The following is a 13773-nucleotide window of genomic DNA, read 5'->3' as shown; positions in this document are numbered from 1 at the left end:
TATATTAAAAGTAGTTATACATTATTTTGTTACTACATTTTATATGTCCATAATATATATTGTATACTTTTATTTTATTCTTATTATTTTCCACTTGTTTATACTCAAATATTCTACATATATTTTTAACATGAACATGTAATATTATTTAAGTTTATTATTGTCTACATAAAAATAATAACCATTTTAATTTTTTTTTTTTGACATTTATCATATTATTATAATATGAAAACAGTTTGTAATAATAATTTAAATACACATTCAATATATCTACATTAGAAAAAATTACAATTTTCTAATATATTTGTTTTACACTTAACATATATTTTGAAAAAGACATTCATTAATTATTTCATCATTGTATTGTTTATTTTTTTCAGACCGTATTAAAAAAAAAATATTCCATGTTCATATTTTATAATCATATCTAATATATTTTACATGTACAACCATAAATTATTTATTTCATATGTACCTATATAAAATTCACGGGAACATATACATTTAAGTACCCCCGAAACGATGCAATCCATGTTTTTGGACGAAACAAACATAAAAAATCTCAAGGATGCTCAAAAAAAGTTTAACTTCAAAGATGATCTATACAATTTGAAAGAGTTAAACTCATGGTCTACACATTATGAAAGTTTGAATTCAGCTAGTGATGAATTTTTATCTTCCCCCAAAACTCTCACCGAAGATAATTTTCCCTTTATTAATGATTTTGAAAATTCACCTCGCGAGAAAAATGACAAATTTTTCGAAAAAATGAAATACAAAGACAATAATAATAATTTTGATAATAAATTAACTGAGCTAGCCAAAAATAAAATTTTCACAAATCATAATGTAAATTTACCTGAACAAGTCACAAATAAAGTGCCCGATGAAAGAAAAAATGAAAAATATTATGACCATGTCATAAAAAATGAGCCAGCCAATGATACATTAGAAAGCACAAAGGAGATCAAACAAATCACAAAAGATGGGGATTTAAATAAAATAATGAATGATATATTTTTTTTATGCTTTCATAAAAATGGATGTGAATATATTATAAAAAAGCTTAAAGAAAATGACACAGAAGAAAAACAAATAATATTAAATTCTCTTCTAATTGATGCAAAATCATTATGCCCAGACATGTATGGAAGTTATGTAGCTCAAAGTATATTTGATTTAAAAGATGAAAAATATAAAGAACGTTTTACGGATGCATTCTTAAAACATACTAGCTTTTTAACATTACACACATATGGCTGTAGACTTATCCAGAAATCATTAGAGTCACTATCTAATGAATATAAATGTAAAATTTTTAAAGAATTAGAAGACGATTTAATAACTTACATATGCCACCAAAATGGAAATCATGTTGTTCAAAAATGTGTTGAAGTACTACCATCAAAAAATATTGATACAATTATAAATATTATAGAAGAATATTTATCATTTTTAAGTTCTCATGCTTATGGATGTAGAATAGTTCAAAGAATTTATGAGATTGGAACACCGGAACAAATCAATAGATTGAATGATAAAATTATTAAAAAAATACACTTAATAAAAAATAGATATGGAAATTATGTTATCCAAAAATGTTTCGAATATTCTGATGATACCGTTAGGCTTCTTATCACTAACGAAATTGTCAACGACATTTACAAGTTATCTTCCCACAAGTATGCCTGGTAATTTTAACACCGTCATACTCTATATATGCATATTAAAGACTATTTTGCTGAATATTCCAGTTTATATGCAAACATAATTTAGGTTATTTATTTTTCTCCCTTTTCTATCTTTTTAGCAATATCATAGAAAAAATATTACTTAAAAAGGAGTACAAATACAAAAAAAAAATTATCAAAAGAATTGTTGACGACATTTCTGAAGGGTAATAAATTGGTTTGCCATAAGTATATGCTACTTTTATGTCCTTTCCAATATTCTTAGCTAGCTAGGTAGCTATTTTTTTTTTTTTTTTTTTTTTTTTTTGCACACAGAAATGACAACATTATAAACATTTGCAAAGACTGTTACGGAAATTTTATGATGCAGAAATTGCTAACAACTTGCAAAAGGAAAGAAAGAAATTTAATAGTAAAAACCATCATTGAAAATTTGGACAAACTAAAGGAAGAAACTTACGGTAATAACAAAAAAGGAAAAATATTAAAAAAAAAATATAATGTAAACAAAATTAGCATGAACATGTTCATATATAGCTGTGTATGCTTTAAAAGTTAATGTTATAGGAGTATATATATTTTTTCCCCCATTTCATAGGTAAATATATTTTAAGAGCTATCAACAATTTAGAGGCATGAGTTTTTACCATTATTCGTGAACATATGTATATATATAATGCATACCTTTGAAGGTTTCAATTTTTTTGAGAACAAAACAACTCAACACAATACAGATATTTAAGCATTACATTTGTTGTATTTGTGTGCAATGGATGTTTTGTATATATTTCATAATTTTTGTTTTTTTTTTCCACATTTATGTTATATTTCAATTTTTGATTAATAAAAAAAGTATTTAAAACGAATATATTTTAATCCTAATATTCTTTATAAGTTCCTTTTTTATATATTCTTAACAATTTTTCTTTCGATATATTTATTATAATTAAACTATTGTTAGTACATATATTTATTGATTTTTATAAATTGGGGATCATTTTTTAATATGGCTAAATAAAGCCCCACCCCCATGTAATAAAATAAGTTAAAGTTTTTAAATTGCATAAATTTAGAAAATATTAAAATGAACCTTTATTTACTGTTCCCTTTTTGAAGATATTCAGTAGGTCTTTCTCTACATATATATATGCACACACTTATTTATATTTTCGCATGTCCAATCGATTTGATAATTGGACAATAAACATATGTACTTTGGTAGATCATAAAATGCACACAAGTTTTCAATATTAGTGTGTATAAATAAAAAATATATTATCCTATTATTCTTCATATTACTCAACAGATTCATCACATTGATTATCTGAGGTAAATTTTTTGCAAATGCATGAGTAATAAAAATTATATCTATATTCGTCAAGAATAGGCCCATTATAAAATTTTAATAGAGTATCACCAAAATTTAGATGCTCAACAATAATGTCTACAATGTCTTTTCCATAATTTTGTTTGTCGTTAGTTGAAAATGGAAGACACATTTGATATGCATTAGGGCATCCAGTTTCTCTACATGACATACCATAATGAGCTAGCTGAATCCAATCAGTATTTACATCATCTTCATCATCTTCTATAAAACTACTGTGATCTGTAAATATTTTTTTTAAAAAAAAAAACAAAATATATATGTCTACAAATGTTATGAAATATTATTTTTGAGTGTGTGCATATTAAAAAAAAGCAGTAAAACATGTATATACAATCCCACTTATTACTCTCAAAATTTATTACTGTATCTTTGCGAATGATAAGGAATATTTTTACTATGACTCATATTCATTGTTTCTTTTGATAAGACATTTGATTTTTTTGATAAACCATGATTACGCAATTCCAAAAATGTAAAGTTTTTAAAATTATTATTTGGTTTTCTTTCCATTATATATATTTTTTTTTTCTTATCAATGTTACTCAAAGTAAACATTTTTTTGTTCTTTCGATCTTGATTTTTATTTACACTTTGAATAAATATATTTTTTTTAGTAGGTCTCAGGAAAAATCTAGATATTATATAGCTTTGTCGTTTACTATTTATGAAAGAAATATATTTTTTTATATCATTTTCTTTTTTATATTCTATATTTGTTTGGTTAGAGTATTTGCCTATAATGTGTTTATTCTTTTTATTATACCTATCCCCTATATTTCCAACCACATGAATATCACACTTAACTGTTCTTAGAAAATTGTCCTCATCATTTTGCAAAAAATATAATAACAGCGTTACGAATAAAAGAGAGCAAAATTTACCTTTATGGAACATCATATAAAAATTAAAATAAAAAAATATTAAAAAATTTTATAAAAGACTTTATATGTCTACTTAGCCTATATATATGTACATATTTATGAACATACATATACTTTTTATCAATTACAAAAAATAAATCGTATTATTTTCATGAAAACTGATAAAAAATTATTATATTCGATAATCACTAAATGGAAAAAATAATCTAGCTTAGTCTTATGCAAATGTCTATGTATGTTTGTGTATACTAATCTATAGTTAATTTATTCTTTTTTCAAAAAATTATAGCCAATCGAAATGAGGAGTTTTTTTTGGCTAGTGCAAAATATTTTATTCTGAACAGGTCAGAATTTTTTTTAATTATGCTTTATATAATCATGTTGTGTATATACTTTTTTATTAAAAAAAAAAATTAAGATATACAAATATAGTCTATGAATAATTAAAGATAATAAAAAGTAAAAATAGAAAAGGTAAATTGGAAAGATAAATTGGAAACAGTTTCGAAAATTGAATAAAATAGACGAAAATTAATTCCATGAAACTTTTTTTGAACTAGCCAAATGTTGAAATATTCTTATTAATAGGGTTTAAGAAAAAGCGTATTTTGTTATATTTTTTTGTTACTATATTTTTTAAGTATTAGCATTCTTTTTGTGTATTAATTTATGTTTCCTTCCAAATTATTAGTAAAAATAGTATAGACCAGAAAATGTAGAAGTTTATTATTTTTAAAGATGAGCAAGCTATGTGTGTGTGAGGGAAGAGGCAAGTCAAATATACATATAGCCATATGCCAACGTGAAATTCTGCATACGTATTAATTGTGCATAATTTGGTAGATCTATTTTTATAGCCTAAATATAAATAATGTTTATAGAAGAATTTAATAAAAAAAAATTAAGGTATAATGTAGTTATTGCTTATGCTAAGACCAATGCCCGAGCAATAGCTTTGTGTCATTTTCAAATGATTATTTATTTAGGTGTGTCATTCTTATTATTTTAATTAGTATACATACTAAAAGAAATATTTTACATTGCTACTTTTTTTTTGTTCATTTTCGGGGTAATTTTACCTGAACAAATATTTCATGGTCAGGTAAAAAAAAAAATATATAGGGCGTTCATAAATTTTGGTAATTTAAAAAAAAGTTTAAATATTGAAATAGGGATCGTTCTTTTTTGTAAATCATTTTTTTTCATTGTAAAAAAAAATATAATTAACTAATAAATAAAGGCAAAATAAGCCATATTAATATTTTCATAAAAAAAAGTATTAATAAAAAATTTCCATTAATAAGTACCAGCAACATGTAAAGAAAATAGCCATATATCCGTATGAATAAGTCATATATAAATACTTCCTTTGGGAAAAGCTAGTTGAGTGTTATAGCTATAATATTTTAATGGAATAAAAAGGTGGGATATATTTACATAATAATATAGCAAGGATGGAAGAAAAACTTAATTTGCATATCTACCCACTACAAAGACTAAAAGTGTATAGTGAGCCCAATCAAATTGAAGTGAAATTAAAAACATTGAATGTAAATAATTATCTAAAACAACATGAACAAAGCAATATATTTGACTACCAAACAAAAGCCATTAACTATCCTTATATGGTTTATGATTCCATAAATCCAAATATTTTAAACGAAATAAAAAATTATTATGGATCAGATCAATTATATGATTTAATAAAAGCATCAAAGCATAAGAATGTAGAAAATAGTAAAGAAGGTTTGTATTGGCATGACAAAAAATACGAAGATGTAGTGAGCCAAATTAATGAAGAAATAGGTGCATCATCCAAATTAGGAGAGAAAGAAAAAAAACGAAAAAAACAAAGACAAAAAAAAGAAACTCATGAAAATTATGAAAAAAAAAGTAAAAAATTATTTAGTATGGATAGTAATTATGATAGTGAACTGTCTAGTGAGTCAAGTAATGATAGTTATATTTATAGTGACGATAGTTATGATAGTAATCGGATTGATCAAAATAAAGAGTTTTTTTTTGAAAATGAAAAAGAGAACTCATATAATAAGTTAAAGAAATATAAAACTAGTGAAAAAATTAAAAAAAATATATATAAAGAAAAATATAATGAAAATATAATAAACTTTTTATATAATTCTAAAGAATATGAAAAGGGAATAAGAGATGATAATATTGTAGTTAGTACACCAAACGATGTAATAAATACATTAGGAACTTTTTATATACAAAAAAATGCATATATGAATAATAAATATTCATATGATATAAATTTTCGATATAAAACTCCAGTTTTATTTTTTCCAACTGGTTTTTTTAATAATAATATACAACTTATGGAAGTAAGCATAGACAAGTGTGTATATGATGAAGATTATGATAAAACAGGATGTAGTTATGAAACTATTTATAATATGACAAGTATGTATAACAATATAGATAATATGCCTGTTAATATAAAATTCGATTTTAATAAAAAAATTCAAATTATTCCAAGTAAATTAGTTAATCATGATAAGTACAATTTAAAACGATTACCATCATTTTACAGTTTTAATAAAAAAATAAAATTAGCAGAAAAGTATAATAAAAAAAGTGGATATAAAAATAAATATAAATTAGATGCAGATCAAATTTTGGCGCATAAAATTCAAAGAAATGAAGTTGAAAAATATCAAACATCATATAATCCCATGAATAGATATTTAAAAATAAAAGAAATAAAAACAGATCAAAATAATATTAATGAGACGGTTGTGTATGCACGAAATGATGTAGGCCTGTTTGTTTTTTACGTGAATTTTTACGAAAATATTTGTGACAATATTTATGAAAAATTTTACGAAGGGGACGTTGTCCAATCTTTGAGAGGTTCTAAGTTTGCATCTAATAATGTAGGTTTGCTTACTTCTACCAATACAGATTCTTTCGAAATAGCTAACTATAATATTAAAATAAAAAAAGATATACATCTATTTGATAGATTGTTTCAAATATGTCCTAGCTCAACAACATTTGGTAAATGCTACTTTTTAGGGAACCATAATAGTTTATATACATATGATTTAAATTCAAACATAATTGATCTCAAGGATTTAAATTTGATTGAAAATAATGGAGGTAATAAAAATAATCGATTAAATAAAAAGTTTATATGTTTATGTGATTTAAATGATAATAATAATATTTTATTGGGTTCTAAAAATATATATATATATGATGATAGATGTAAAATGATAACAAAATTTAATACTAATTTTGGACTCACTAAAAAGATATTTAAAAATAGAATATCTTATACAACTTATTTTAATTCAAAAGAAAAAAATCTGAACAACACACAAGCTTATAATACATATGCTGAACATAAAAGTCGTCAACATTTTAATAGAGGTTATACAGCTATAGAAAAAAATCCTGATTATCCATATATCATTGCATCTGTAAATGCATCTTTTAATAATATTGAAATATGGGATATACGGAATCAATTTGAACCCATATTTATATTTCCATTAAATATTTCAGAGTTTGTTTCAATCTATTTTAGATACATTGAATGGATAAAAATAAACCCTAATTCTATTAATAAATCTCAAACAAATAATGCTTATAATTTATTTACATTTTCATACTACCAAAATATGGTATACATAAGAAAAATTATTATTTATGATAACTTCACTAAATATAACGATTTAGGTATTCAAACTTATACTAACACTCCATCCTTAGACCATCTTAACTATAAATATAATTACAATTTTTCAGAAAATGATCCTGAACCCGTTTCACAAAATATGGCTAGTTCAATGGAAACTAGATGTGATACCACTAATAAAACAAACGAAAATGAAAAGATTCAAAAAATCGAAACAAATTTAAAAGCATCAAATATGTTCATAAGAAAAAATATTTCAATGAATCACATATTCAGTTATCGAAATGTTAAAATGCATATTTCAGATTCTTTCATTTTAGATGTAAGTAAATATAATCAGATGCAAAAAAATAAAATGAGCTCAATCAAAATACAAAATGAAGACAATACAATTAATTCAATAAATACAGATATGTATAATATTTTTTTTGGTTTATATGGAGCAACATCTATACAATTTGCTATTCCAACTTTATATTGCTCAAAAAAAAGTGATTCAAAAATAGAATCTAATGAACCCAAATTAGAAAAAAGGAATTATTATGATGAAGAAACGACTCAGATGTATACATACTTTATTAAAAGAAAAAAAAAAAAAAAGGTAGAAAAAAAAAGACAAGAAATTGAAGGTATAAAATTTGATTATATACAATTCATTTTTCATATAAATTCAGCAGGACAAATTTTTTGTACACCACTAAATATAAATATTAAAAAGTTAACGACAAACCAATTACAAAATTGGATTCCAATAAATAAACTATATCATACTCATACATATATAAATGAAAATGTAGAAAATTTATTTAGTCAGCTTGTAAATATTTTGGAAAATCCAAACGACTCAGAAGGTAAGGAAGCCACATCTACCAATCGAAAAGGTTCAAATTCAAAACTGGATTCCATTCATGAGGATAACAATATTAAAGACATGTTCAATCTTAAAAGGGAAAAGAAAAAAACGAGAAATATAAACAAAATAAAAGATGAAATGCTAAACCTAAATAAAGAAAACTTATATATGCTAAAAAATGATTCATCAATTTATTCAAATATTTCTAATGAAACTTTTGCAAAAATATTTAACTTAATTACAAAAAATAAAACGCTTGTATTAAAAAATAATTATAATACTATACAAATAGTTAAATATAACAACCAAAAAATAAATCATGAATATTTTTTGAAACTAAAAAAGTTGATAACAAAAATGGACAATTCGCACGCTGCACAAATGTCTAACGAACGTAATCAGCTTAGCAGTTTGCTACCTCAAAATGTGAGCATGCGTAGGGAAAGGGAAAATGAAAAACATGTAGAAGACTTACATGATGATACAGAAAAGGGGAATAGTATATACCAATATAATATAGCAGAATTTAGTAAACATATTGAAACTGCTTTTATAAAAAATGATAATAATAATTTACGTAAAAATGAAATAACATCAGATTTTATAATTGAAAATATAAAGGATATGTCTATAAATAATAAGAAAGGTATTGAAAAAAAAAAAAAAAAAAAATCACAACATAATAATGCACAAATATTATATGCAAAAGATAATCCAATCGAATTATATTCTAAAAATAGTATTAAAAAGGAATATAAAAATGAAGTTTTAAAAACAAATATACTAAATCAAGGATTGTATATCAAATTAAATAAAATTATAAATACATTTTTTAGAGAAGGTAAAAAATCAACTGCTTCTTTTCATTATAATAATTTTTTTTATGTACAAACATTAACTAATCTAAAATATTCTGCATATAATTTAAATGAAGAGATGATTAAAAAATATATAAACGATAGTTACCCTTTTGTAACATATTCCCCTAATTTTCAAGCATCTAAAATTTTTAAAAATAAAGACAACATTTCAAATGATTCAAAACTTTTTTATTCGGACTCCTTTAATTTGTTTCAATTTATATTACACAACTTAAAAGAAAGCAAAAATTTTAAAAATAAAAATGAAAAAATAATTCAAGATCAAAAAAGGAATAAAAAACGAACTAGCCAATTAGACCAAATAGAAAGCATGTACTTATATATGGACGAAACTAATTCTGAAAAAAGTTTAAAAAATAAATATGAGATGAATAGCATTGTTAATTCACAAAATGATTATGAAAATTTTTCAAATATGGGTATAGACGATCGTCAAAGTTTAGATAATTATATACTGTCCCAATCTAAAGAGATAGAAAAAAATGATATAAATACAACAACAGAACAAACAAAATATTCTACATCAATCATAAAAAAAGTATACGATTTAAAAGAACTTCTTGAACTTTACAATGAGAAAGGAATTGTTTACATTTTAAATGCTATGACAAAATTAAACAAATTGCAAAAAAATAATAATAAAAAAAAAAAACGTAATAAGAATTATAAAAAATTAAAAAATACATTTTCTACAATTTCAAAAGAGTTAAATAAATATGTCTCTATCAAAAACTTTTTTTTTTACGAATCCCCAATATGCTATTGCTTATACAACAATGACTATAACAACAAAATGCAATATAACACTTATATTAATTATTATGATTTTCTTTTAAATGTTGTTTTATTTTTTAATAATACACAATCAGTAATAAACCATATCAAAGTGCTATACCCTAATGAACATAGCCAATGCTCACATACTTTGAAAAAAAAAAATAAATCGACATGCATAGAAGAAGAAGAAGAAGAAGAAAATAAGAATATTAGCTGTTATGAAAATGAGATTGACATTTTTGAAAGACTTCGAGAAAGAGAGGCATGTATTATTATGGATAATAATAAGCATGATGAATTGAAAAAGTTTAAAAAAAAAAATATATTATTTTTAAGTAAAGATATGACATATGAATGTTTTCAACATATTTTACAAAATGAATATTATATACCAATACCTAAATATATGAACAATAAAATAAAAATTAATGAAGACAACTTTTTATGTACACCCATCACTTGTTTTAAAAATTATTCAATCGCATTTTATAATAAAAAATTATTTGATATATATGATTCAATTAGTTTTAATAATTTGAAACATTTTGATATACACACATATGTATATAATGAATATTTTAACATAAATAATAATAATAAAAATTCTCTACAAATGTATGTTAATAAAAAAGAGACTAACTTATATAATAATGCAAATATAACTGGTTATATGGGGGGATATAAAGTTGACTATAATTTGGTAAATAAGTTGAAGAAACTTTGGCCAGCAAATGATGAAAACTACAAGTCAAAAGAAAATTATATGGTAAGTTCATCATTTTTTATGAACATACAAAAAAAAAAAAAAAAAATAGCTATCTACTCTTTGAAAATGGCTACATATACATACATTTTCCAATTTTACATGCATTGTTCATAATTTTATGCCTTTTTTTTATGCACAGGAAATGATGAAAAATCTTAAGAACAGGGAAAAAATTATTTTTCATAAATAAATGTCTTAAAAAATAAAATCGTATTTACAGAAAAATTAGTATAGAGATCTTAATATTTTTCAAATATATGCACACACATATATATGACATTGTTGTCTGCTTTTTTGTTTTAATTTTTTATGTACATTATTAAGTTTACCATATAGATATACCACATTTATATGGGTATTCTTACCGAATAAATGCCCATTTTGTATGGCTCCAAATTGTTTATACTTTTTATTTCTTATCAAAGCATTTTCATCCTTTTTTTAATTTTGTTTGATGGCATGCTTTTTGCACATTTTTTTGCATGTCCTGTGCATAATTTATACAACTTATACAATTTTTATACTTAAAAACTTGTTTGTTAAAAATAAAGTTTAAAATCAATTTAATTCAAAAGTAAATTTTTCTTTTTATCGCTACATACATAAATATATGTAAAAACCAAAAACGCATATATGTAGATATATAATGTATATATCATCCGATTTTATATAAATTAGACAAAAATTCTTTAGTAAATGAATAAAATATAAGATAATAAAGTAAAATAAAGATGAAAAAATAAAGAAAATGAAAAAACAGGCATATGTTATTTATATAGGCGCTTCCCCTTCATAATATAGATCGCCCTCTCCTTACACGCATATAATAATATATAACTTTATATATATATTATTCAAATTTGTTTATATGAACGCATGCATATAAAAATAGTATGTTTTGCTTATATATAATATATTTTGGAATGAATAATAATTTTATGTTAAAAATTGAGATATCCATTTAAAGGCAGCTGCATACCCCATTCTTCTTATAACACTACACATAAATAGTTCGACTGGTCTAACACCTGTACGTCCTTTAATGTGACTAATAGTTGAATTTGAATATAAGTTTAAATGTTGTCTTAGTTCATCTTCACTTGCTGCATCAGGTTTATCAATTTTATTTCCTAATACAACAAATGGAACAGTACTTAATTCTTCTGTTTCTAATAAATGTTTTAACTCTTCTCTTGCTTCACTAAATCGTGATCGATCAGTTGTGTCAATCATAAACACAACTGCATCAACGGCTGCAAAATAGTCTCTCCATATTCTCCTTGCTGTTTCATGCCCACCCAAATCAAATGTTTTAAATCTTATTTTACCAACAACTAATTCTTCAGAATGTGGATGTAAAGTTGGGACATGTTGAGCAACTCTATCATCTTTAAGCATATGCAATAAGGTCGTCTTACCAGCATTATCCAATCCTGAACAAAAAAAAAAAAAATACATTTTTACCTGCACCGTGCATATTTTTATAGCTATATATTATGCACAATATCATAAAATAAAAACAAGTGCAATACAATTATTACGACATAATTCACACACTAACGTATGCATAATTTGAAAAAAAAATATTTCTACTATATGGCATATTTTTAGAGTGCAATTCTCATACTGTTTGAATAAAAATATATATATTATGCCTTACCTAAAAATAATATTCTAGCGCTCTTTTGTGACAACCCCAAATGGGCTAAAATGTCTCGAAACCTAAAAAATAATAATAATAATATACACAATTATGAGAGTGGTAATAAGAAGGATAATTTGGCCACGTAACAGGTAACATTCCGGGTATTATACAAAATATATATTAGGAACAAAAGTTGAATAAAAAATGAAAAAAAAAAAACAAATACACACAGATTTTATAGTTGACAATTACAAATGCATTATAATTTAACTCACCAATTTATAATAAACATTTTTATTCACTGTTGTAAATATTATATATTTGTTTTCTTATATCTGGTAATTTTAATTATATACGTTTTTTTTTATTATTTTTTTTTACAACAAATAAAATCACTTAAAAAAAAATCTATACATAAAAAAAATAATATACTCTGTTATACTATTAAAATTTATGATAATTAAACATTTCCATTGGTAGAAGTATTTATTATTAAAATGGTGTGATGGAAGGGGCAAGGGAAAAATGTATAATAATTTTTTTTTACAAAATTTGCTGATAAGCAAATATACATTATAACCATGTCAAATTAGGCAAATAAGTCACATTCCATTTTATTTTATTATTTAGTTCATTTTTTTATTTATGAAAATTATTTATCCATACTTCGTTAATAATAATATACATTATGTTAAAAATTTTACAGCTACGTTTAATTAAATTTGCATACGCATAATTATGCATATATATATATATATATATATACTAAAAAAATTTAGTATTCAGCAAAATACAATTTGTTTAAATATATATATCAATGCATATAATACGGCACGTGTAATGTATTTTCAATATTTTCCCCATTTTTTTTTCATAATATTTCTTTTTATTTTTTTATTTTTAATTGCATAAGATTTTCACTTTTTTTCAAAAAAAAATATTTTATTTATTTCAAAAAAATAATATAACATTTCAAATTTTTTACTGTGTTAATTTTTTTTTATTATATTTAAAAAAGGGTGGGGGGGAAAATATGATATTCTAATCATTTTACTTAAACCAGTATTCCTTCACATATTTATTATAATTATATAATATTATTACTTTGTTTATAGCTATTTTTCTCTGTTTTTTTTAGTAAAAGTGTATATACACTATTTATATGATATTCCTTCAATTTTAATTTATATTTATGTACTTCATTTTCTCTTTTTTTCAAAAACTA

General features: G+C 23.0%; 4 protein-coding genes across 4 annotated transcripts; 2 read left to right on the top strand and 2 right to left on the bottom strand.

The window, feature by feature from the left end:
* Positions 1–522: 522 nt before the first annotated feature.
* PVVCY_0701890 (mRNA-binding protein PUF2, putative) lies at positions 523–2330 on the top strand (the record flags this gene model as incomplete). Its single annotated transcript, XM_008627861.1, has 4 exons — positions 523–1691; positions 1811–1897; positions 2007–2152; positions 2290–2330. 4 exons carry the CDS (start codon positions 523–525, stop codon positions 2328–2330), a joined length of 1443 nt encoding a protein of 480 aa, XP_008626083.1.
* A 656-nt stretch (positions 2331–2986) lies between these two features.
* On the bottom strand, positions 2987–3978 carry PVVCY_0701880 (conserved Plasmodium protein, unknown function; the record flags this gene model as incomplete). Its single annotated transcript, XM_008627862.2, has 2 exons — positions 2987–3300; positions 3444–3978. 2 exons carry the CDS (start codon positions 3976–3978, stop codon positions 2987–2989), a joined length of 849 nt encoding a protein of 282 aa, XP_008626084.2.
* A 1438-nt stretch (positions 3979–5416) lies between these two features.
* On the top strand, positions 5417–11093 carry PVVCY_0701870 (conserved Plasmodium protein, unknown function; the record flags this gene model as incomplete). The annotated part of the gene is made up of 2 exons (XM_008627863.2): positions 5417–10903; positions 11043–11093. 2 exons carry the CDS (start codon positions 5417–5419, stop codon positions 11091–11093), a joined length of 5538 nt encoding a protein of 1845 aa, XP_008626085.2.
* Positions 11094–11839: 746 nt separating this feature from the next.
* On the bottom strand, positions 11840–12840 carry PVVCY_0701860 (small GTP-binding protein sar1, putative; the record flags this gene model as incomplete). Its single annotated transcript, XM_037634189.1, has 3 exons — positions 11840–12336; positions 12564–12625; positions 12824–12840. The coding sequence occupies 3 exons, from the start codon at positions 12838–12840 to the stop codon at positions 11840–11842; spliced, it is 576 nt and encodes a 191-aa protein (XP_037490330.1).
* Positions 12841–13773: the final 933 nt, after the last annotated feature.

The sequence above is a fragment of the Plasmodium vinckei genome, assembly GCF_900681995.1.
Source record: "Plasmodium vinckei vinckei genome assembly, chromosome: PVVCY_07".
NCBI classification, from domain to species: domain Eukaryota; phylum Apicomplexa; class Aconoidasida; order Haemosporida; family Plasmodiidae; genus Plasmodium; species Plasmodium vinckei.
This window is presented reverse-complemented; position numbering and strand designations above follow the sequence as displayed.